The 22,445-nt window shown below is 36.1% G+C and overlaps 3 protein-coding genes across 5 annotated transcripts; all 3 read left to right on the plus strand.

Moving 5' to 3' along the window:
- Positions 1 to 2,681: 2,681 nt before the first annotated feature.
- LOC125217638 (putative late blight resistance protein homolog R1A-10) lies at positions 2,682 to 6,273 on the plus strand. Its single transcript, XM_048119163.2, has 3 exons — positions 2,682 to 5,455; positions 5,570 to 5,694; positions 5,972 to 6,273. Exons 1-2 carry the CDS (start codon positions 2,796 to 2,798, stop codon positions 5,652 to 5,654), a joined length of 2,745 nt encoding a protein of 914 aa, XP_047975120.1. The 5' UTR covers positions 2,682 to 2,795; the 3' UTR covers positions 5,655 to 5,694; positions 5,972 to 6,273.
- Positions 6,274 to 13,286: 7,013 nt separating this feature from the next.
- On the plus strand, positions 13,287 to 18,854 carry LOC125207472 (putative late blight resistance protein homolog R1A-3). The gene is made up of 2 exons (XM_089064088.1): positions 13,287 to 14,523; positions 18,522 to 18,854. The coding sequence occupies exons 1-2, from the start codon at positions 13,375 to 13,377 to the stop codon at positions 18,720 to 18,722; spliced, it is 1,350 nt and encodes a 449-aa protein (XP_088920214.1). The 5' UTR covers positions 13,287 to 13,374; the 3' UTR covers positions 18,723 to 18,854.
- Positions 18,855 to 19,024: 170 nt separating this feature from the next.
- On the plus strand, positions 19,025 to 21,845 carry LOC125207409 (uncharacterized). Of its 3 annotated transcripts, none has more exons than XM_089064090.1 (8): positions 19,025 to 19,188; positions 19,292 to 19,487; positions 20,084 to 20,214; positions 20,313 to 20,417; positions 20,799 to 20,850; positions 21,016 to 21,095; positions 21,202 to 21,289; positions 21,397 to 21,845. In XM_089064090.1, exons 5-8 carry the CDS (start codon positions 20,827 to 20,829, stop codon positions 21,718 to 21,720), a joined length of 516 nt encoding a protein of 171 aa, XP_088920216.1. In that variant the 5' UTR covers positions 19,025 to 19,188; positions 19,292 to 19,487; positions 20,084 to 20,214; positions 20,313 to 20,417; positions 20,799 to 20,826; the 3' UTR covers positions 21,721 to 21,845. The 3 variants fall into 3 exon arrangements, with proteins under 3 accessions (XP_088920216.1, XP_088920215.1, XP_088920217.1); XM_089064089.1 differs by having other exon boundaries at positions 20,313 to 20,369; XM_089064091.1 differs by having other exon boundaries at positions 20,084 to 20,208; positions 20,313 to 20,369.
- Positions 21,846 to 22,445: the final 600 nt, after the last annotated feature.

The raw sequence follows: 22,445 nt of genomic DNA on the forward strand, positions 1-22,445 counted from the left end.
TTTAGTGAGGTTCTATTAAGGCACGTTTATCGTTGATTGAGAACCATTTCCAAACCCCTCTTGGCCTCTTCGGATAGAGCTTGACTCTTGCCAAGACTATGTTTATTTTTATTTTCTTAAAAAAATAGTGCATGGCAGTATATCTTGGTTCATTCGTAGAGTGCGAAGATCACATTACACCTCACAATTATTATTATTATTATTATTATTATTATTATTATTATTATTATTATTATTATTATTATTACTATTAATATTATTAATTATTATTATTATTAATAATTACGCATCCCCTCTATAACTAATATTATTATGAATAAAGTATACTTCAATTTATCTCATATTGTGTGTCAGTATTAATTAGTCCAGCAAATCAAATGCCACATTTCTACATCTATATTAGGCTCTAGCCCTTCCTAGAAATCGGGCTTGGTTAGGCCGATTTAAACTATATAGCGCCCTTAATGGATCCTAATTTAGTTTCCAACACAATTTGTAGTGCAAATAACTTTTGGTTGGGCTTTGGGCTCATCCATTGGTGAACAAAGTGAGGAGGGCCTACCAATATATTTTTTCATTTTATTTTGTTGTATGTATCATTAAAAATTATTTTTAGCTCTTATTAATTTGATATTAAAAAAGGTATACAAGAAAATTATAAAATAGCAGACTAGTACATTTTTCTCTGTCCAACACATGGGCCATTAAAGTTCAATAATTAAGTTTATACGCTAAAATTAATCAAACTTAAATTTTCTGGGCTCAGTCTGGCCCAAAACTGACCCATTCGGATTGATCGAGCTGAGTTGATTTTGCTTGGTTTCTATGTGCATTTGGAACGTCAATCGGGTTAATCCACTCGAATTTGGGCCAATCTTGGCAAGTTGTCAGACTATTCACGCTATAAATCTGTCGATTTATATATTTTTAACTCTTATTCTAAATTTTTAGATTTCCGATTTGTTCATTGGCCAATCGAGCTCAAATAATTGGATGATTTTTTAATTAAAATATTTCGACTGATAATTCTATATCTAAAATAGATGAATGCATACATACAAGTAAGTATTATTTCAACTCTAAAATTAATGAAAAATGAAAATAAAATCTAGAAAATTAGTATCTCATTTGGGGCCAATTTTTATTTCAAGTCGACTCTATTGGGTTACCGGCTATTTGGTTCAGGGCTATTCAAATGGTGATTTTTTTAAAACCTTAATCTTATAAAATTATTAGGTTATTTGAGTCAATTTGTAGGTTTCGAGTTGGATTTATATCCTTACATACAATATTAGTGTGAACTACTACTAAACTCTAGCTACGAATTGTTCAATTTTAATAAAAAGAAGTAATAAAGAATTAAGCAATAATTAACATTTATATAAGGCTTTAGTGACTGGTGGGGGACCATCCCAAGTTTTGAGGCATGCCATTAATATTTTTTTAATATATCTTCTCTTGATTCATGAAACCACTAATCTTATGGCGAAGTTAATTTGTCCAACTTTTGATACTTGGTTAGGTGAAACTTGAAAGTGCTTTGATTCACCCACTTTAGACAATTAAATACTTTTATGGACTACAATTATGTATTCGTATGGGCAATAACATCCACGATGGATGCCTGAAAGTCCTAGTCCTAATGGTTACCACATCAGCATGCCATGCCCTATCTTTCTGTAATAGTTGCCACATCAGCATGCCTGAAGTCTTAGTGATGTCCTATCTCTTATCCACTTTTCATTTTAATTTTAAATTATTATTTTTTAATTTTATTTTTAATTAAACTAAAATACCAAAATATATTATATTAAACACCACAAACGCAAAAAAATAAATAAAAATACATTACTTAATTTAAAAGTGAAACTACATCATCTTAGCTAAAAAAAACTACATTAAAAATAAAATACTAAATTAAAAAAAATCAAACTAGTCATCTAAATAGAGAGAATAGAGAAGAGAAAGTGAAACATTATGGGGGGTTTGAGAATTGACTCGGATCCATTGTTGAAAGTGTGGATATTGAGAGAATAGAGAAGAGAAAGTGAAAGATTTGGTGTGTGAAAAGTGAAGAAAAATGGAGTATTTGTAGTGGTTTAATTAGGGTTTAAATAATTTAAAACTAAAAAAAAAACACAGAAAATGATCGGGTTCGGGCATCGGCCTGCAATGGGCGCCCGATCTCACGCCTGATGGATCGGGCGAGAGATGGGGCGCGACTGAACTCTTGGTCGTCCTCGGACATGCCCGAGACTTGCAATGGATGCCCGATGCCTGAGCCCGATCTCGACCGATCGGGCGTGAGATCGAGCATCCATTGTGGATGCTCGATTTATTTTGGCTAGCCAAATTGGACGGATGTATTATCTCATTCCGACATAAGATTCGTATCAGTCAATCCCATTTTGCATCGGACTACATATGCTAGACTGTTTGGGTCACACTTTATCTCTTTCCGTTGGACTGTTTGGATTTTACGAGCCAAATCAAATTCATAAGCATATTTTTATTATATGCTTATGTTCATCGAATTGCATGTATTTTTATTAGACGAGTTACCTATCCTGTCAAATATGTACTTTTTTTTAGACGGAAAAAATAATTATACATGCGTCAGTGTCATCAAACAAGTAGATGATTTAATAAGATAAGGTTTTTCGACAAGAAATCTCCATTCTCCACCACCATTGGTCAGATCTAATACAGCAAAACTAAAGCTCTCTACTCCACTTTGCAACTTTAATTTGTTCCGCCACCACTCCATCACCACTACCAATTTTCAGATCGAAGAAATGACGGCTTACGGTGCTATTTCTTCTCTTGCTGAAACAATGAACAATATTCTCCATTGTTCTCGTTTTAGCCTTGACGGTCGCTCTCAACAAATCATACAAGTCGTGATCAACGAGTTGCAGCCTTGGCGCCAAATTCTGGAAAGATTGGACAAGACGAGCCCAAGCAAGAGCAGGAAGAAGGTGAATGCTTTGGATGGAAGAATTAAAGAGGCAATTTGGAAATTCGAAGACTCATTGGAATTCCTTCTCATTCAACACATTACTTCTTCTCAACTCGAAACTCTTCCAGAGATAGTCTCCACTGATCTGCAGAGTCTGCAAAATGATGCAGATTCCTTGATCCAGAAGCTCAAGGATATGGAGAAGGAGTACATCTATGAAGTGGAGAATATGCCTCAAGACGAACCTATTTCCTCATCATTTGGTTTCCCTGGGACCAATTCTAAGATGAGATTATCTGACCAATTCCAACAACTCAAAAACGATATTCTGAGAGATCACTTCAACTTTGGTTTACGCCGCCTAGTTGGAACGGCCGGCGTTGGGAAGACAACTCTTGCAATGCAAATCTACCAAGATCCAGAAATTCATTGCAAGTTTGAGTGTCGCGCCTGGGTCACCGTTGGCCGAGTCCCTCAGCCAGCCAGTATAATTTCCAAAGGCATTCTTGCTCAACTGTGTGGAATTGAAATCACTCAAGGAGACGAAGAAATGGACTACTACAGTTTGAAAGAAAGATTGCCTGACAAGCATTGCCTCATTGTGCTGGATGATGTCTGGGAGGAAGAAGACGCATGGCGTATTACGAGGCATACTTTTCCTTACATCCAAAATCAAAGTGTTCAAGTCTTGCTTACAGGTCGACATCGAATATTGATGAATGATTATTATTTTCCTTCTGGGTTTGAGGTGCGGTTTTTGAATGAAGAAGAAAGCATGGAACTATTATGTGTGAAGGTGTTTGGTGATGAGATCTGCCCTCCTCAACTTCAAAAAGTTGCCATCAAAATCTCCAAGCATTGTGAAGGTCTCCCTCTCTTGATCGTCACTGTGGCTGGCTTCCTTTCGAAATCCGAGCAGAACAGAGACCTAGTCTACTGGAATGACGTGGCAGAAATGAGAAATTCAGTCTTCCAGGATGCATATGATGAAATATCAAAGGTACTTTTCCCAAGTTCCGACTACTTGCCTCAAAATCTTAAAATGACTTTTTTGTTTTTGGGAGTTTTCCCTCGGGATTACGACACCCCCACTTCCAAGATCATCATCATGCTCATGGCTCAAGGGTTTCTTTCATCGTATGAATCGGGATGTAAATATCTGAAAGAGCTAAATTATGACTACAGCCTGATTTTACGCATCTTGAAGACTGTTGATAAAAGTCTTCTTGTTGAGTTTGAAGTTACTGAGTTTAAAACTTGCTGGCTTCATTCTTCATGGCGGCACGTTTGTAGAGTAGAAGCTAGTAAGAACAAGTTTTATCATGTCTTAAATAAGTTAGATGATGCCGAAGATGAAGTTTTAAAAGGTCAACGCGGCTTATGTCCCGAAAATAAGATTTTATTTGGCATCAAAGACTTTCGTGACTCAGTGAGATTGAATTGTGCTTCCATTGCACGTTCTCTCCTTTGCTATGGTCCTTACCACCAATATCCAATCCATATAGACGTCGGTTTCATGTTGTTAAGGGAAATAGATGCCCTTACACAACGTTTTTATACTTTTCCAACAGAGATTCTTACACTAGTCCAACTAAAGTACCTTGCTCTAACTTGCAATGGAGAAGTACCTTCAACCATATCTAAACTTTTCAACCTTCGAGTCTTAATTATCCATCCGCATATGAAAATTAGACATCGTGGAGCTCCATCGTATGTACCGATGGAAATATGGGACATGAAAGAGTTAGAGCATATCGAGATATTGGGAAAAAGCCTTGTAGCTCCATCTCATGTTGTTTCGTTGGAAAAGCTGTCAACTCTGGTAGGGGTGAATGCTAGTATTTGTACAATCTTCAATCTCTCCCAAAGAATTCCTAACATAAAGAAATTAGGAATACAGATTGAGGTCACGCCTTATGAGGATCACAATGATCTTTTGAGTTGTTTTGATTGCATTTCAACACTTGAAAGCTTAGAGACTCTCAAACTCAGTATTACAAATCCAGTCATCAAGAAAGGTAATGTTTTCCCAATGATTGATGGGGCATTGAAGTTGCCATGCAATTTGAAAAAGTTACATTTGAGTGGTATGGGTTTTCCATGGAAATACATGAATGACATTGCTTCTATGCCAAATCTTGAAGCTCTCAAATTGCGATCCTACGCCTTTCAGGGTTCACATTGGAATGTAAAAAATGATTGTTTTCGAAGTCTTAAGTTTCTTCTAATTGAAGAAAGTGATTTGGTGCAATGGAAATCCAGACGCGGAAGCTTCTGCGAGCTTGCAGTCTTAAGCATAAAACATTGCTACAAACTTGAAATTATCCGCATACCTTCTCTCTTTAATCCCCATGACCTAGAGGAGATTGAATTAGAGGACTGCAATCCTTTAGTTTTGACTTGGGCCACCCAATTACAACCACGTTTAACTTGTACGCTTCGTGTTACTTTCTCTTCTTCTTTTGATGAGAAACCGACAACTATCAAATTTAAAAGGTTAGTCCTCCTCCAACTCTAAATCAAATCATGTCTTAGTCTTAATACAATGGTAAGTAATAATAAGTGTTGTAGGTTGATATAACTTCCATATATATATGTATCCATTTTCAGGTTTGGAACCATACTTTATGATGAATATAAAGATGATCATGAGGAGAATGAGGAAGAGAATGAAAACGAATATACTTATATATGATCATGAGTGTACAAAGGCGAGTAATCATGAGGATACAGAGGTGAGCGCAAATGTCAAGGAGCACGTGAGTTAACACATTTTTCATTTCAGGATGTCTCACGTTAGATGACACATTTCTTAAAATCGAAATATCACTCTCTCTACTTTTCTCTCTCTTGCTTTATTCTCTCTATTATTTAACTCACAAAACAACGCTACATAGAATCTTGTGTCAAACAAGAAGTGCTCCACTTAGTGTGGGACGAATGGAGTATTAGTTAAGTAAAAGATATGATTCTTTGTAGTTGAAAATGATATAATCCACCTTTGATTTGCAGGAGAAATCTTTGAGGCTTTGAATTTGCTGCTGCAGAGGCGATGCACATGTTATTCAAAGTATGATTTTTCTCAATAAATATAATAACTTTGTAGTGATTTCTTGGTATTTTGGTTTGATTCCCAATAAATGAGTCATGAATGTTGTATTACTACTTATTTAGGGTTGTCACTTAAATTTAAGAATTGTAATTTGAGTGGATTATGTATGAATTCAATGTTGTTTTGTGTTGGATTTAATTGAAAACATTACTTGGGAATTTAAAGAAATAGTACTATAAAGTGTTTGTGGAAAGTGAATAAATATGCTCTGTTTATGTGTGCTCTGTGATATTAGGAATTATTTTAAAATGAGAATGTGCATTGAATTTATGGGGAATTACATACCTAGGGAATTAATGTGCATTTAATTTATGGGGAATTATTTAGATAATGTTATGGTATTTAACCCTTTTTTTTATGGTCAAATAAATATAAATTTAAAGGCTCCACGGAGGACTCGGACCTCAGGCATTATTAACTTCTATCGCTTAGGGAATTAATGTGCATTTAATTTATGGGGAATTATTTCGATAATGTTATGGTATTTAACCCTTTTTTTTATGGTTAAATAAACATAAATTTAAAGGCTCCACGAAGGACTCGGACCTTAGGCATTATTAACATCTATCGCTTGGCCAACTCACACACCCGAATATTTAACTTTTAACTGTATATGATAAGTCCCAATTACTATGTTATTAACTTTTATTACCTTTTAAAAGACAATTTAACCAATAAAATATCAATTGTGTCATTATTGCCCTATCCTTGTGCCTAATTATGATTTTAATGGCTTACTTTAGTACAAATATTATTCTAATACTAGTGATAATATAGAATATGTAAATCTTTGACAATCTTCTCTTCTTTTGTCGGCAAATACTATCATAAAGCAAATAAAGATAAGGAATATAGTGTTCTTCCTTTATTATTTTGATGCATGCATTTCTACTAATTAGTGTCGTTCGTCCAATCTTTCCAGAATTATTTCATAATAATTAAATTATTGGTAACATGGGTCTTATGTTATCATTCATTTCAACTAATAATTTCTTTCTTTTATTATATTAATTTTATATTATAATTCATGTTTCAAAAATTTTCTATATTTTTGATCGAAGCAGAATATTAGTAGAGTGATATTATGATATAACAGAAATTTTCTTTATATGATCGAATTCGAAGCAGAATATTAGTAGAGTGATATTATGATGACAACTGTCGGTCTAATTTGGCCAACCAAAAAGGTGGTGTCATTATTGCCCATAATCCTACATAACTTATTTTAATCACATTCAAAATATTATCTAATACTACCACTATTAATGAAAGCAATCTTGTTTTGTGGATACTATTTCAACAATCATCATTCGTTATTATTGTTAGTGTTAGAATAATATTTTAAAACGCAGGTTAAAACCGGTAGCTACACTACTTTTCTTGGCCGGTGATAAAGGTTCTCGATTTAACAAATTTTGCTGAAAATCATGTCTAATATACCTTTATTAATTTTAATTAATTTAATATCTTTTATTTTAATTAGTTAAAGGTGTGTTAGGATCCTTGCAACTTCTTAATGTAAAATACAGCACAAATTACAGCTTTTGGATCTTTGGATTGAATGGTTGTGATAAGCTACATTATTTGCTAAGGTACATTATTAGACTAAAATGCTACATTATTTTACTAAAATAGTACATTATTTGCTATGTTGCGTTATTAGACTAATAATCTATATTATTAGATGACATGTGACATTAATCTAACCATTAGATCACAAGATCCAATGGGCTTTTGAACACTATTTAGCTTATAAATATAAATACATCCCTAATTAGTTAAGGGTAATTAGTTATCTTTATTTATTTTCATCTCTTTTATGATTAGCTAAATAGAAGACCTATCAGCCGGATAAATTGGAGTGATAATAAGAGTTTCATGCCAAATAAATCATGAATATGGTCAAATTCTGGTTAATACCACATTCTTCAAACAAGAGAATATTCATCAATAAGTTAGTGAATTTCGTATTTGTCTAGCATATACTAGTAAATCCGATCGTTACATTATCGAGTACATTTCACTAGAGAGGAAGAGGATGAGATAATGGCAAAATTTGTGAATGTGTAGTGATTTATATCTATCAAAAATTTTCCTTTTAATTACATATTCCATTTTCTTGATATTTCTCGGATCAATGCTTTGATAATACATAACTACTCAACCTCTCTCCACTGAAATTTCCAATTTGCTGAGTTATTCCACCCTTTACCTTACCAACTTTATTCCTTCCGCCACCACTCCACCACCACCACCAACTCTCAGATAAGAAGAATGACATCTTTAGGTGCTGTTCTTTCTCTTATGAATACTATATACAATATTCTCCATTGTTCTCGTTTTAGCCTTGATGTTCGCTCTCAACAAATCATACAAGCCCTGATCAACGAGTTGCAGCCTTGGCCCCAAATTCTGGAAAGATTGGACAAAACGAAGCCAAGCCGGAGCAGGAAGAAGGTGAATGCTCTGGATGGAAGAATCAAAGAGGCAATCTGGAAATTCGAAGACTCATTAGAATCCCTTCTCACTCAACACATTACTTCTTCTCAACTCGAAACTCTTCCGGAGATAGTCTCCATTGATCTCCAGAGTTTGGAAAATGAATTTCATTCATTTATCCAGAAACTCAAGAATATGGAGAAGGAGTACATCTACGAAGTGGAGAATATGCCTCAAGACGAACCTATTACCTCGTCAATTGGTTTCCATGGAACCAACTCAAATATGATTGGATTATCTGACCAATTTCAGGAACTCAAAACTGAACTTATGAGAGGTGATCGCAGCAGCCATTGCTTCCACGCACTTCGTGGAACGGCAGGAGTTGGAAAGACAACTCTTGCTATGCAAATATATCAAGATACAGATATTCAGAGCAAATTCGAGTGTCGCGTGTGGGTCCCGTAGGCAGAGTACCTCAACCGAGCAGTCAAATTTTACGAGGCATTCTAGCTCAACTGTGTGGAATTACACAAGTAGATGAAGAAATAGGTGGAGAATTTTTACACCAAAGATTGCGTCGTAAGAATTGCTTCATAGTGATTGATGATGTCTGGGAAGTGGATGTGCTTGATTCCTTTCTAAACATCTCATATTATATCCCCCGTTTTCATTTCTTGCTTATTTGTCGACATACAAAATGGCATCGCGACGCATGGTGCTCATCTACGTGTAACTTTTCTTGGTATGAGATACGGTTTTTGAACGAAAAAGAAAGTACGGAGCTACTATGTGAGAAGGTGTTCGGTGATGAGATTTGCCCTCCTCACCTTCACAAAGCTGCTGTCAAAATCGCCAAGCTTTGCGAAGGTCTCCCCCTCACAATAGTAACGGTTGCTGACATCCTATCGAAATCCGAGCGGAACAGAGACCTGACCTACTGGAATGAAGTAGCAGAAAGGAGAAATTCAGTGTTCACGGATGCATATAATCAAATATCAAAGGTACTTTACCCAAGTTACAACTACTTATTCAGTCTCTTAAAATGCCTTTTCTGTTAATGGGAGTTTTCCCTCAAGATTATGACACACTCCTTTCCAAGATCATAACTATGCTCTTCATTGAGGGGTTGTGGGATAAGAGGGAAGATTGGCATAGGCTGAGAGATCTAGTTCTCTACTATAGTCTTGTTTTGCGAAGCTTCAAGAGCAAGGATAAAACTTCGCGTGAGTCTTCTGTTAGCGAGTAAAAAACTTGCCGACTTCATTCTTCGTGGAGGCACGTGTCTCGAGGAGAAGCTAGTAAGACCATGTTTTATCATATCTTAAATAAGTCGAATGATGCCCAACAAGACCGTCTAAAAGGTCAGCGCGGCTTGTGTCTGGAAAATAACGTTTTATTTGGCATCGAAGAGTTTCGCAAATTGGTGAGATCCAATTGTGCATCCTTGACACGTTCTCTCCTTTGCTATGGTCCTTACCATCAATATCCAATCCATATAGATGTTGGTTTCATGTTGCTAAGGGAAATAGATGCCCTTACACAACGTTTCTACACTTTCCCAATAGAAATTTAGACCTTAGTCCAACTAAAGTATCTTGCCCTAACTTGCAATGGAGAAGTACCTTCAACCATATCTAAACTTTTCAACCTTCGAGTCTTGATTATTCATCCACATATGAAAATTAGACGAAGTGGAGCTCCATCATATGTACCAGTACAAATATGAGACATGAAAGAGTTAGAGCATATTGAGATAACCAGAAAAAGCCTTGTAGCTCCATCTGTTGTTGTTTCAATGGAAAAGCTCTCAACACTTGAAGGCGTGAATGCTAGCATTCGTACTATCTTGGAACTCTCCAAAATAAATGCTTACATAAAGAAATTAGGAATACAAATTGAGGTGACGCCTTATGATGACTATAACGACCTTTTGAGTGGCTTTGATTGCATTTCAGCATATGGATATTTTGAGACACTTAATTTCAGTATCACAAATCCTGTGGTCAAGTATGGTCATGTTTTCCCAGTGACTCCCGGCTCGTTCAAGTTACCACTTTATTTGATCAAGTTACATTTGAGTGGCACGGGTTTTCCTTGGGAATACTTGGATGTCATTGGCTCGTTGCCGCTTCTTGAAGTGCTCAAATTGCGATCGTATGGCGTACTGTGATAGGGTCATCGAGTTAGCAAATCTCGCTGAAGATCATTTTTAATATCATATCTTTTATTTTAGTTAGTTATTTGATTTACATGTCTTTTGTAATCTTTTTATTTATTTATTTTGCTTGCTTGGCAAGATAGGTTTAAAAGTTTAGAATTCTATAAATAATAGAATTCTCTATCATTTTGATTCATTGAGAATTAAGAAATAAAAAAGGAATAGTTTTCGGAGTCTCAAGTTTCTCCTAATTGAAGAAAGTGAATTGGTGCAATGGAAACCAGGACACCAAAGCTTGGCTGGGATTAAATACCTAAGCATGAAACATTGTTACAAACTAGAAGAGATCAGTATGCCTTCTTTTCTAGACGAACATGATTGTACCATAGAGATTGAATTGGAGGACTGCAGTCCTTTAGCTTTGACTTGGGCCAGGCAATTACAACCAAGTGTTGGTGTTAGGCTTCCTGTTACTTCCTCTTCTTTTTTTGACGAGAAACCGACAATTGCCAAATTTGAAAGGTCAGTCCTACAACTGCAAATGAAATTATGTCTCAGTCTTTATGCATATTTCAAGATAACTGTTATATGTCAAATTCTAATCAAGGCCACAATAGACTTCATTTTAAATTTTGATTTTATAAACATACTATATCTCTTCCATAAAATAGTCTACTTTTTGTCTTTTGTCATTTTGGTCCAATAATATTTTAATCATTTTACTTTCTATCTCTCTCATGCTTTACTATTACCAAATTCTTATTTAAACCCATGCTATATTAATACTATAACTTCTGAATATGCATGCAATCAATTTTCAGTTACGGAGGCGATTATATATATACCTAAGTGGAAAAGGTGAGAAACCATGTTTTGTAAGTATATGCATGTCTAAAACCTATCGGTTTATTATTAGACCGTTAAATGAATTTGAAATCTGTGACTTATTTTAGATTATGTTGGTGGGTATTATGCTTGGTTTAATATACAGTTGTTTTGGTTTGTTTTTCTGATTGACAACCTTTGTTTTGCATTGGAGGCTTAAAACAAGGACACCAAATAAATCAGTTTGCTAACGATACCTTTCTCTTGTTTCCTTAACCAAAAAGATGTGACCACTAAAAACATATAACCTTCTATGAAAAATGATCTTATTTTTTCATTTTGCTTGTCCATCAAGATTACTTGCTATTAATTTATGGCAATTTTTTAATTTTTTAATGATCTGGGCCTCATTTTTCACAATCAATATTTCAACCACTTCTCAAATTATTTCTATCACCACCAATCTTGCACCGAAACGCATCATCCTCTGATTAACAATACTTCAATCCAGCACTGACAATGAAGAGGAGGAAGAAACTGATGACGAGGAGGCGAGGCGAGCGCCTATGCCAAGGAGCATGTCTGTTGATAGGGCCATTTTTATTTAAATAAATTCCAGGTTCGATTAATATTGAAATTATTTAAGCACTTAAATAAACTCATGATGAGTTATTTAGCTGGTAGGTTTTGGTATTCACCTCTTGGTTGTGAAAATAATCAGTTATTTGAACCTCGAGCTGGAAGTAGAGTAAAATTATGTGACCAATGTTTTTCTATATTAAATTTAGAAACACAAAACAGAAAAAGCTGCATTGAAAAGCTTCACAAAAAGTACATTGCATCTCAACTTTATACTTTCCGTTTCCATTATTGTTCACTAGAGATCATATTTATTTTTATCTCTTTTCCAATTTTCCTTTTTTTCTCGGAAACTTAGCCCACAACAATAATTTTGGCCCATCTCATAGTGTGAAGATAATATTATATCTCACGTTTATCCATCATACATTGCGGACAAAGGTACCGATGTTTTTTTTTTCTTTTACTTTAATGTATTCTTTTATTCTTTTATTTTGTTGCATGTATAAATAATGAAAAAATATTTTTAACCCTTATTAAACTGATATCAAGAAAATTATAAAAGGGAGCTCTCAACTAAGACATTTTTCATAGCGTCTACCAATAGGGCTGTTAATTTACGATAACTTTAGGCATATCGGCCCAAACTAAAATTCTTTGAAAAATTACAATAATTTATTGGGCGAATATTTGCTCAAAGGATTAGTTGTGTGATATGTGTAAATTGTTTGAAAAATAAGAAGTTTGGTTAAATTATGGTTCATCCTATAATTTTGAATATCAACCAAGAAAATCATAAAATTTGAATTTATTCTCAACTAGTATTCTATTGTGAAAATCAACCAAAAATCACAGCAAAAAAATGACATAAGTTAATTTAGAAATGTGAACAATATATTATAAGCAACAAGAATTTTTCACTATGTAATTTGAGAACAAATCTCAACTGATGATTTTTTTGACTATTTTTACATTAAAATTTAATCAAACTTCAGTTATATATTTAATTTTCTATGGTTTTATTAATTCTTGTGCAATAATAGTAATAATAATGCAACTAAGGAAAATGCCAAATGGTGATACAGGTAATAATTAATCATATGCCACGTGTCAGCAGATTATAGGAGGGTTTCATTAGATAAGATTTTAGGATAAAACATGTCTACCACAATCACATTATCCATTCTTCTTTATCATATCATATTCATACAGATAATTTCTGCTCTCCACTGAAATTTGCAACTTAATTGATCAGTCTCATTTACTCTTTCCACCACCACCAATATTCATATCGGAGAAATGACGGCTTATGGTGCCGTTCTTTCACTTAGGAATACAATTAACAATATTTTCCAATGTTATCGTTTTAGCCTTGTTGGTCGCTCTCAACAAATCATACAAGGCGTTATTAACGAGTTGGAGCCATGGGACAAAATTCTGGAAAGAGTGGACAAGACAAGCCCAAGCAGGAGCAGGAACAAGGTGAATGCTTTGGATGGAAGAATCAAGGACGCAATCTGGAAATTCGAAGACTCATTGGAATCCCTTCTCACTCAACAAATTCCTTCACAACTCGAAATTCTTCCAGAGGTAGTCTCCATTGATCTGCAGAGTCTGCAAAACGAAGTTCATTCATTGATCCAGAAACTCAAGGATATGAAGGAGGAGTACATTTATGAAGTAGAGAATATGCCTCAAGACGAACCTATTTCCTCCTCAATTGGTTTCCCTGGAGCCAACTCAAAGATGATTGGATTATCCGACCAATTTAGAGAACTCAAAACCGGACTTCTGGGAGATGCCGAGTGGTTTAGATTCCACGTGCTACTTGGAACGGCAGGAGTTGGGAAGACAACTCTTGCAATGCAAATTTATCAAGATCCACAAATTCAAAGGAGGTATGAGTATCGCGCGTGGGTGACCGTAGGCAGAGTACCTCAGCCGTTTGATCAAATTTTGCAAGGCATTCTTGCTCAATTGTGTGGAATTACTCAAGGAGACCAAGAGATAGACAACATTGTGTTGAGAGAAAGATTGCATGGAAAGAAGTGCCTCATTGTGATGGATGATGTCTGGGAAGAAGATGCAATGCAGAGAATGCACTATTTCTTTAGATACGTCATATTTGTCCATGTGCTGGTTACCGGCCGACATGAAAATTCGATGAATAAATTTAGTTTTACTACAGAGTACAAGGTGCGGTTTTTGAATGAAAAAGAAAGCATGGAACTACTATGTGAGAAGGTGTTTGGTGATGAGATTTGCCCTCCTCACCTTCACAAAGCTGCTGTCAAAATCGCCAAGCTTTGTGAAGGTCTCCCTCTCTTGATCGTCACGGTTGCCGGCATCATTTCAATATCCGGGCAGATAAAAGACGTGGTCTACTGGAATGACGTGGCAGAAAGAAGAAATTCAGTCTTCCAGGATGCATATAATGAAATATCAAAGGTACTTTATCCAAGTTATGTCTACTTACCTCAGCGTTTTAAGATGATTTTTCTGTTTATGGGAGTTTTCCCTCGAGATTGCCACACTCCCCCTTCCAAGATCATCATTATGCTCATGGCTGAGGGGTTGCTTTCCTCGTATGAATGTGGATGTAAATATATGAAAGAGCTAGCCTACGACTACAACCTTGTCTTACGCATCTTGAAGAGCGTTGATATAACTCATCCTGAGTGTCTAGCTACTGAGTTTAAAACTTGTTGGCTTCATTCTTCATGGCGGCACGTGTGTAGAGAAGAAGCTAGTAAGAACAAGTTTTATCATGGCTTAAATAAGTTAACTGATGCCGAAGAAGTTCTAAAAGGTCAGCGTGGCTTATGTGTCGAAAATAACATTTTATTTGGCATCAAAGTCTTTCGTGACTCGGTGAGATTGAACTGTGCATCCTTTGCACGTTCTCTCCTTTCCTATGGTCCTTACCACCAATATCCAATCCATATAGATGTCGGTTTCAGGTTGCTAAGGGAAATAGATGCTCTTACACAACGTTTCTATACTTTCCCAACAGAAATTCTTACCCTAGTCCAACTAAAGTACCTTGCTCTAACTTGCAATGGAGAAGTCCCTGCTACCATATCTAAACTTTTCAACCTTCGAGTCTTGATTATCCATCCACATATGAAAATTAGACGCCGTGGAGCTCCATCATATGTACCGATGGAAATATGGGATATGGAAGAGTTAGAGCATATAGAGATATTGGGAAAAAGCCTTGTAGCTCCATCTCATGTTGTTTCATTGGAAAAGCTCTCAACTCTAGTAGGGGTGAATGCTAGTATTTGTACTATCTCCAAACTCTCCCAAAGAATTCCTAAGATAAAGAAATTAGGAATATAGATTGAGGTCACGCCTTATGAGGATTGTAACGACCTTTTGAGTTGCTTTGATTACATTTCAAGACTTGAAAGCTTAGAGACTCTCAAACTCAGCATCACAAATCCAGTCATCAAGAAAGGTAATGTTTTCCCAATGATTGATGGGGCATTGAAGTTGCCATGTAATTTGGAAAAGTTACATTTGAGTGGTATGGGGTTTCCATGGAAATACATGAATGACATTGCCTCTCTGCCAAATCTTGAAGCTCTCAAATTGCGATCCTACGCCTTTCAAGGTTCACATTGGAATGCTAAAGATTATTGTTTTCCGTGTCTTAAGTTTCTTTTAATTGAAGAAAGTGATTTGGTGCAATGGGAATCAAAAAAAGGAGTCTTATCCAGGCTTAAGTACTTAAGCTTGAAACATTGCTACAAACTTGAAAATATTAGCTGTCACGACCACAAACTTCCTAATGATGGTGACTGCATCTAAACGTGATTCAATAGCACCTTAGAATCAAGGGATGAAAAATAAACATGATTTATAAGAAGAAACCTAGGACAAAAGTCTCGCAGGTGAAAGTGAAATGGACAACATAAAGTCAGAGTGCGGTCTAGGTTCACAATCCCTCTAACATAGAATCCTATTACAGCGGAAACGTCCAAGACAAGGCAGTATGTATGGAGACATACTACCCTGGGCTACCTATTGACTTATTCGAGGATTCATGCCCAACACCATCGTCTGCCCGTCCACGTTCAACCTGCACATTTAAAAAGAAACATGCAGGGCTGAGTATTTGATATACTCAGTGAGCACATTGCCAAAAACAGTTTTGATTTTAATTGTCAAGCCATAGTTGAGAGATCACGGGGTTTTTATTTAAAAGGCCCGGGTCTCTAAATATTTTTCCTCTCATAAGAATTTTGATTGCGCAATCATATGACATAGATCTACCATATCTGAACATTGTGTGAACCGGGAATGTGGCCACATTCCACGACGGTCACTGGACCGGCCAACCCCTTTTGTTAGCTCACGGTCCCCTTATGTGTACACTAGTCCGAGTAGGGTTTGCGGCCCTACTGGGACCCGAATTCGATTTAACTTGATTTGGCATAGCCAAGCAGATAGGTAATCATAAAACAAAAACATGGCATGACAACATACTTGAGCAAAGAATCACATTTTCATACTAGAAACACGTTTTAAAAGAATGCCCACCTCAAAAGCTAAAGCTCCTTCCGAAATTTCCTTAACTTGGCCTTAGATGCCGTGTGAAGACGTCCCTTTAGGAAATAAAATAACCATATACTTAATTAGATTTTTAGCTATCCATTAAGCTTAAACATGAATGCATCCTAAGTGCGTGATCATTTTATTCTTCCTCTAAAATTTCTAGAAGAGTTCTAGAATTCTTGAATATTAATTAAATCAGTAGATTTAATTAAATTAGAGAAATTTATTCGCTTTACTTAGAGGGTGCTACCTTCTAAGCCATTTATTTAAGTACTAAAAATTAGGCTCGAGGTCTATTCATCGCTAGCGTATTATAATTTCTTAAAATTTATCATCCGAGCATTTAAGCTAAGGTTCGGAAAAAAAAAGACTTATCTTCGTGGAAATAATTAGCGGACTATTAATTAATCCATAACATAAAAAGGCCCATGATTTAAAATAAAATCTTAGTCCATACTTTAATTAATTGGTGGCCCAATCTATTTCTAGAGAGGCCCAATACCAAATACTCCCTTCCCTAAACCATCGGTGTCTCTCCCTCAACAAATCACAAAATCCCCAATTCAACACACACAACCCTAATCCATTCTCCCTCCTCTCTCTCTCGGCGGTATCGCCTCATTCTCACCGCCACCGTCGACGCCTCTCGCCGGGATTATGAGCTCGATCTCTCAGCTGCTACAAGCACCGCCGCCCGAAGCCGGCCCTGGACCGGTGACAGCCGGTGTTGTTGCGTACGTGAGCTCAGCGAGGCAGCACCGCCGTCGCAGTCAGACACTCCGTAAGGCGGGGTTGTCGCCTGTGCTCCCCGGCGCTCTCCGTTGAAAACGCGGAGGAGTTCTCGGCATCTCCGTCGCGCCAGCCAGTTCCGCCGTCGCCGCACGGCTGAGGCCTCGCCGCTTCCCGACGCGGTGGAACAGCCGTTACTGCCCCGGTTAGGGAGAAGGCGTCGCCTTTCCCTTCCTCCGGTTCCTCTCTATAAGCTAAGTTTTTGCTGCCTTCCTTTGCTTAGCTCAAATCGGGGTTTATTTAGCAACCTATGTAACAATCGATTCTTGACTATTGGTGATGTTCAAGCTTTGATCTTGTGGGAGTTTGATTGTTGAATCCATTAATTGAGTTTGTGGCAGAAGCTCTATATTGTGATTAATGGGGATTTCTTGAACTTGTTGGGATTTATTTGTTTGCTCACTGGAAAGAGCTTAACCCTTAAAAGAATTTGCTACAAAACTATAGCATAAAGGCAGCCTATCGTGCTTGTTTTATATTGATTGTGATTCCTAAGTTGTGGTGACTCTATATGATGGCATAAAAATGATTGGGAGGAAAGGGTGGAGGTGTATTACCTCTGAAAATTGAGGGAGTGGCTGACTTGCTGCTGCTCACTACTTGCTCTACCCTCTAACTCTCTATTTTTGCTGAATTTTGAAGTGTGGGTGAAAGGAGGTTGAATGTGTTGTGGAGGGTGTTTTATAGGCAGATTGTGTGTACTCTTGAGGCTTTAAATGGCTGCTGCATTGTTTGCTGCCCTGCTGCAGAAAATATCACTTTTAGTGATCTCCTTGTCTCTCCTTCATGGCTGCAAAACTTGCATCTTTATGAGTAACTAGTACTAGTTATTAATTGGGGTTTGTTGGGATTTTGGCAGAGATTGAATCTGGACTCTTTGGCTCCTTGCTAGCTATTCTTTTGGTGGTTTATGGAGTATGTACTCGTGAGAAATAAATGGCTGTTGTGCAATAGTTGTTGCAGGGCTGACTTGCCTTCTATGGCAACTCCTTGGTCCTCTATAACTAAAGGAAATGTTGTTCCTTTCCTCAATTAATAGCCCCCTTTATTTTTCTTTTGTTTCCTAGTCACTAAACTTGTCTTTACTTATCTTGTAGGTGAGAGGAAAAGCATGGCTGCCTTGCGGCTGCCTTGAGACGTGGGTCAGCTGCCCTGAGTCTCCGTCGGCTGCCTGGGCTCGGCGACTGCACGGATATGGCGCGGTGGTAGTGCGGCGTGGGCTCGGGAAGAGAAGTCCAAGTGCAAGCTACCCTAGACTTTATTTCTTTGAGTTTTTGGTTCATTCAAGAGTATTGTAATATTAATATCCCATCTCATCCTTTTGTAAGACCATCATGAAATTCCAAAGAAACAAATTTTTGGGCATTATGTGGACATTTTCTTTCGGGAACACTTAAATAGCATTCCTTTTTATTCCGCAACGTACATTAGTTGGTTTAGTTCGTTTGATTATTTCTTTAATTTTTACTTTGCAATTTACACTATTAAGTTCATCAAAGGCTCGAGTTCCATTTATTTTCACGAAACAAGAGAACGATAGATTTCCAGTTCGACGTTAACATATATAAAAAGAAATAAAAGAAGCGGGTGCTACATTAGCACACAGTCTCTTGTTCTTAAACGTATCGAAGAGATTGAATTAGAGGACTGCAACTCTTTAGTTTTGACTTGGGCCCGCCAATTAAAACCACATCCTTATGTAGTGCTTCGTGTTACTTCCACTTCTTATTTTGATGAGAAACCGACAACTATCAAATATGAAAGGCTAGTCCTCAAACTACAAATCAAATCATGTCTTAGTCTTAATACATAACAATAAGTGTTTTAGGTCGATATGACTTCCAAATATTTATGCATCCATTTTCAGATATGGAGATCTACGCCGGAGTGATGATAGTCAAATTGTGTGTATTAATGAGGCTTCGTAGGAATAAAATGTTGAGGGATATATATCTGATCATGAGGATACAGAGGAAGGGAATGATAATGAATATACGTCTGAGTATGAGAGTACGGAGGAAGAAAATGATGGTGGATATCCGTTCGAGGAGAGGATGTCGAAGGTATTTATTATACTCTATGCGTCCACAACCATTAGTCATATTTTTTTTTTCATTTTTTTTATTCCCACCTAATTTGTTTATTTCATTTTCGGTAACAAGACTTGCCTCTCATATCTTTATTTAAATTTCAACTGACAATACTTTAATGACTTATTTTATTTTCTTTTTTACTTTGGCCACTGCTAATACTATTAGTGGACTGCACAACAAAGGTTTTTGATACTCCCTCCGTCCCTGAAAATGTGGCATCATTTGATCCTACACGAGTTTTAGAAAATGTAATCAAAAGTGGATTAAAAAAGTTAGTAGTATGTGGGTTCTACTTTTATATATTAGTTTTAAAATAAAATGTGAGTGAGAATGAGTTGATGGAATGTGAGGTCAATACCAAAAATGGTAAAAGGGAAAGGTGACAAATTTTAGAGACGAAAAAGGAAATAGGTGACAAATTTTCAGGGACGGAGGGAGTATCAAAAACCTTTGTTGTGCAGTCCACTAATAGTATTAGCAGTGAACGAAAGGAGAATTAGTAGCTTTGTGTAAAGATTATCTTTTAAGTTTTTACTGACAAATTGGCATTAATGTTGAGCATATAGGCGAGGGTGCAAATGATGACGGATATACAGATGATCACGAGGAGAATGAGGAAGAGAATGATGACGAGAATGATGACGAATATACGTATGATCATCAGGATACAGAGGCGAGCACTAACACCAAGGTGCATGTGAGTTTATAGGGCTATTTTTTTATTTGTAGTGTTAATTAAGGAAAAGATGTGATTTTTCGTAGTTAAAAGTGATATAATCCACTTTTGATTTGCAGGAGAACTCTTTGAGGCTTTAAATTTGCTGCTACGGAGTGATGCACATGTTAATCAAAGTATGAATTTTCTGAACAAATTCAAGAAACTTTTGCAGTGATTTCTAGGTATTTTGGTTTGATCTCCAATAAAGGAATCATGAATGATGTATTATTGGGTTGTCACTTGAATTGAGAATCGTAGCTTTGTTGGATTCTTTTGAGAATTAATACTTGAGTGGATTGTGTATTGATATATTACTGTTATGGGTTGGATTTGAATACATTACTTGGGCATTTAAATAAATTTGAGGTTAGACTATTAGCAAAGAGAAAAAAAGTGTTTATTCATAAGTGAATATATGTACTCTGTATTTTACGTTCCAACATGCATTTACAACTTTGTCTGTCAGATTCTGCAGTTGTCTTTGCTTCTCAATATTGAATAAGCTTATCTTAATATTTACAGTGCTATTTTTTCTTTCATTGCTTCACTTTATTGGTGATCAGGTTGGTGTTTCACTGGCTTTTGTCATCCATGAATCAGCTAATCCACATATTGGTAAGTCATTATCTAATCTTTAGCTAAGCAGATCCGCTATAAGTTTTCATTGACAATGAAGTAGTTCACATGTTTTGCATTTCCCATTTACTCTCTGTAAACTATGGTTTGGATGATGTTAATTGGTGCAATTTCATTGAGATCGAAACATGATTTCTTTTGCAGCTGTCTTGGGGCATTTACCTGGCACAACTGTGTACAGAAACTCCCACCAGTATCCCGAAGCTTATACATACAACGGAATTGTAATTGTTCGTGTTGATGCTTCAATCTATTTTGCCAATTCTGTCTTAAACAGCTTCATCATGTTTGTGCTCTATTATACCGTGCTGTCCTACTTTCTTTCTTTAGGCTCCGGGAATATGAGATTGTAGTCGATGGACCTATTAGGCGAGGCCCAGAAGTACCAGCATCCATTATATCATTCTTGAGATGGCTCGTGAGTCATTCTCGAACTTCTTTCTCGCTTAGACTTGATTGTGAAGCTGAAAACAAATCATGCATCTGAGATCCCGACATTTGCCTGGCCTGATCACCGAGTTGCAGCCTTGGCCCCAGATTCTGGAAAGATTAGACAAGAACAGGCCAAGCCGGAGCAGGAAGAAGGTGAATGCTTTGGATGGAAGAATCAAAGAGGCAATCTGGAAATTCGAGGACTCATTAGAATCCCTTCTCACTCAACAGATTCCTTCTCAACTCCAAACTCTTCCAGAGATAGTCTCCACTGATCTGCAGAGTTTGCAAAACGAAGTTCATTTATTTACCCAGAAGCTCAAGGATATGGAGAAGGAATACATCTATGAAGTGGAGAATATGCCTCAAGACGAACCTTTTTCCTCATCATTTGGTTTCCCTGGGAATAATGACTAGAGATCATATTTAATTTTTATCTCTTTTCCAATTTTCCTTATTTCTTGAAAACTTTGCCCACAACAATATTATTTTGGCCCATCTCACAGTGTGATGATTATATTATGTCTCACGATTATCCATCACATCCCGCCCTGACTAGTTTAATTCCAAATAGAATATATTTTGGCTTTATCTAATCAATAAAGCTATGCAACCAAATTTTGTACAACCAAAAATTAGTTTATTTGAGAAAAAATGTAATTTATTTATACATTTAATTAAAAAGATAGACATATTTATAGTATAGGGAACATGCATAATATTATGGTATTTATGTATAATTTTTTAAATTTTTTTGAATCATAAAATATAATTAATGCATATTTTAATTCAAATTTGAAAAATAATAGAGAAATAATTCAAATATAAAAATAAAAAATTGAAAATGAGGTCAAAAACTAATAAAGTGTTTTTAATTTATTAACTATCTATATTTATTATTTTAATATTTAATTAACACATTAAAATTACTAATATAATCTTATTTTGGTTGTACAAAATTTGGTTGTTTATCATGACTCTTATCTAATATTTGATTGTAGGACTATTTTGTCAACAAATCAAACGTCATTTATTCTATGTGCAGTAACCTCAAAGTCAACACTCACCTCGAAATCAGGACTATTTTGTCAACAAATCAAACGTCATTTATTCTATGTGCAGTAGCCTCAAAGTCAACACTC

The sequence above is a fragment of the Salvia hispanica genome, chromosome 2 (assembly GCF_029641045.1).
Source record: "Salvia hispanica isolate PSC_SH4W2 chromosome 2, Shi_PSC_v1, whole genome shotgun sequence".
Taxonomy (NCBI): Eukaryota; Viridiplantae; Streptophyta; class Magnoliopsida; order Lamiales; family Lamiaceae; genus Salvia; species Salvia hispanica.

Excerpts from the sequence above, each read along its gene's own strand:
- LOC125217638 (XM_048119163.2), top strand. The coding sequence starts at position 2,796 with ATGACGGCTTACGGTGCTATTTCTTCTCTTGCTGAAACAATGAACAAT. Across the intron at positions 5,456-5,569 it reads ACAACTATCAAATTTAAAAG|GTTTGGAACCATACTTTATG; the intron begins GTTAGTCCTCCT and ends ATCCATTTTCAG.
- LOC125207409 (XM_089064090.1), top strand. The coding sequence starts at position 20,827 with ATGAATCAGCTAATCCACATATTG. Across the intron at positions 20,851-21,015 it reads ATCAGCTAATCCACATATTG|CTGTCTTGGGGCATTTACCT; the intron begins GTAAGTCATTAT and ends TTTCTTTTGCAG. Across the intron at positions 21,290-21,396 it reads TATCATTCTTGAGATGGCTC|CCTTGGCCCCAGATTCTGGA; the intron begins GTGAGTCATTCT and ends ACCGAGTTGCAG.
- LOC125207472 (XM_089064088.1), top strand. The coding sequence starts at position 13,375 with ATGACGGCTTATGGTGCCGTTCTTTCACTTAGGAATACAATTAACAAT. Across the intron at positions 14,524-18,521 it reads CATATAATGAAATATCAAAG|GTGAGAGGAAAAGCATGGCT; the intron begins GTACTTTATCCA and ends CTTATCTTGTAG.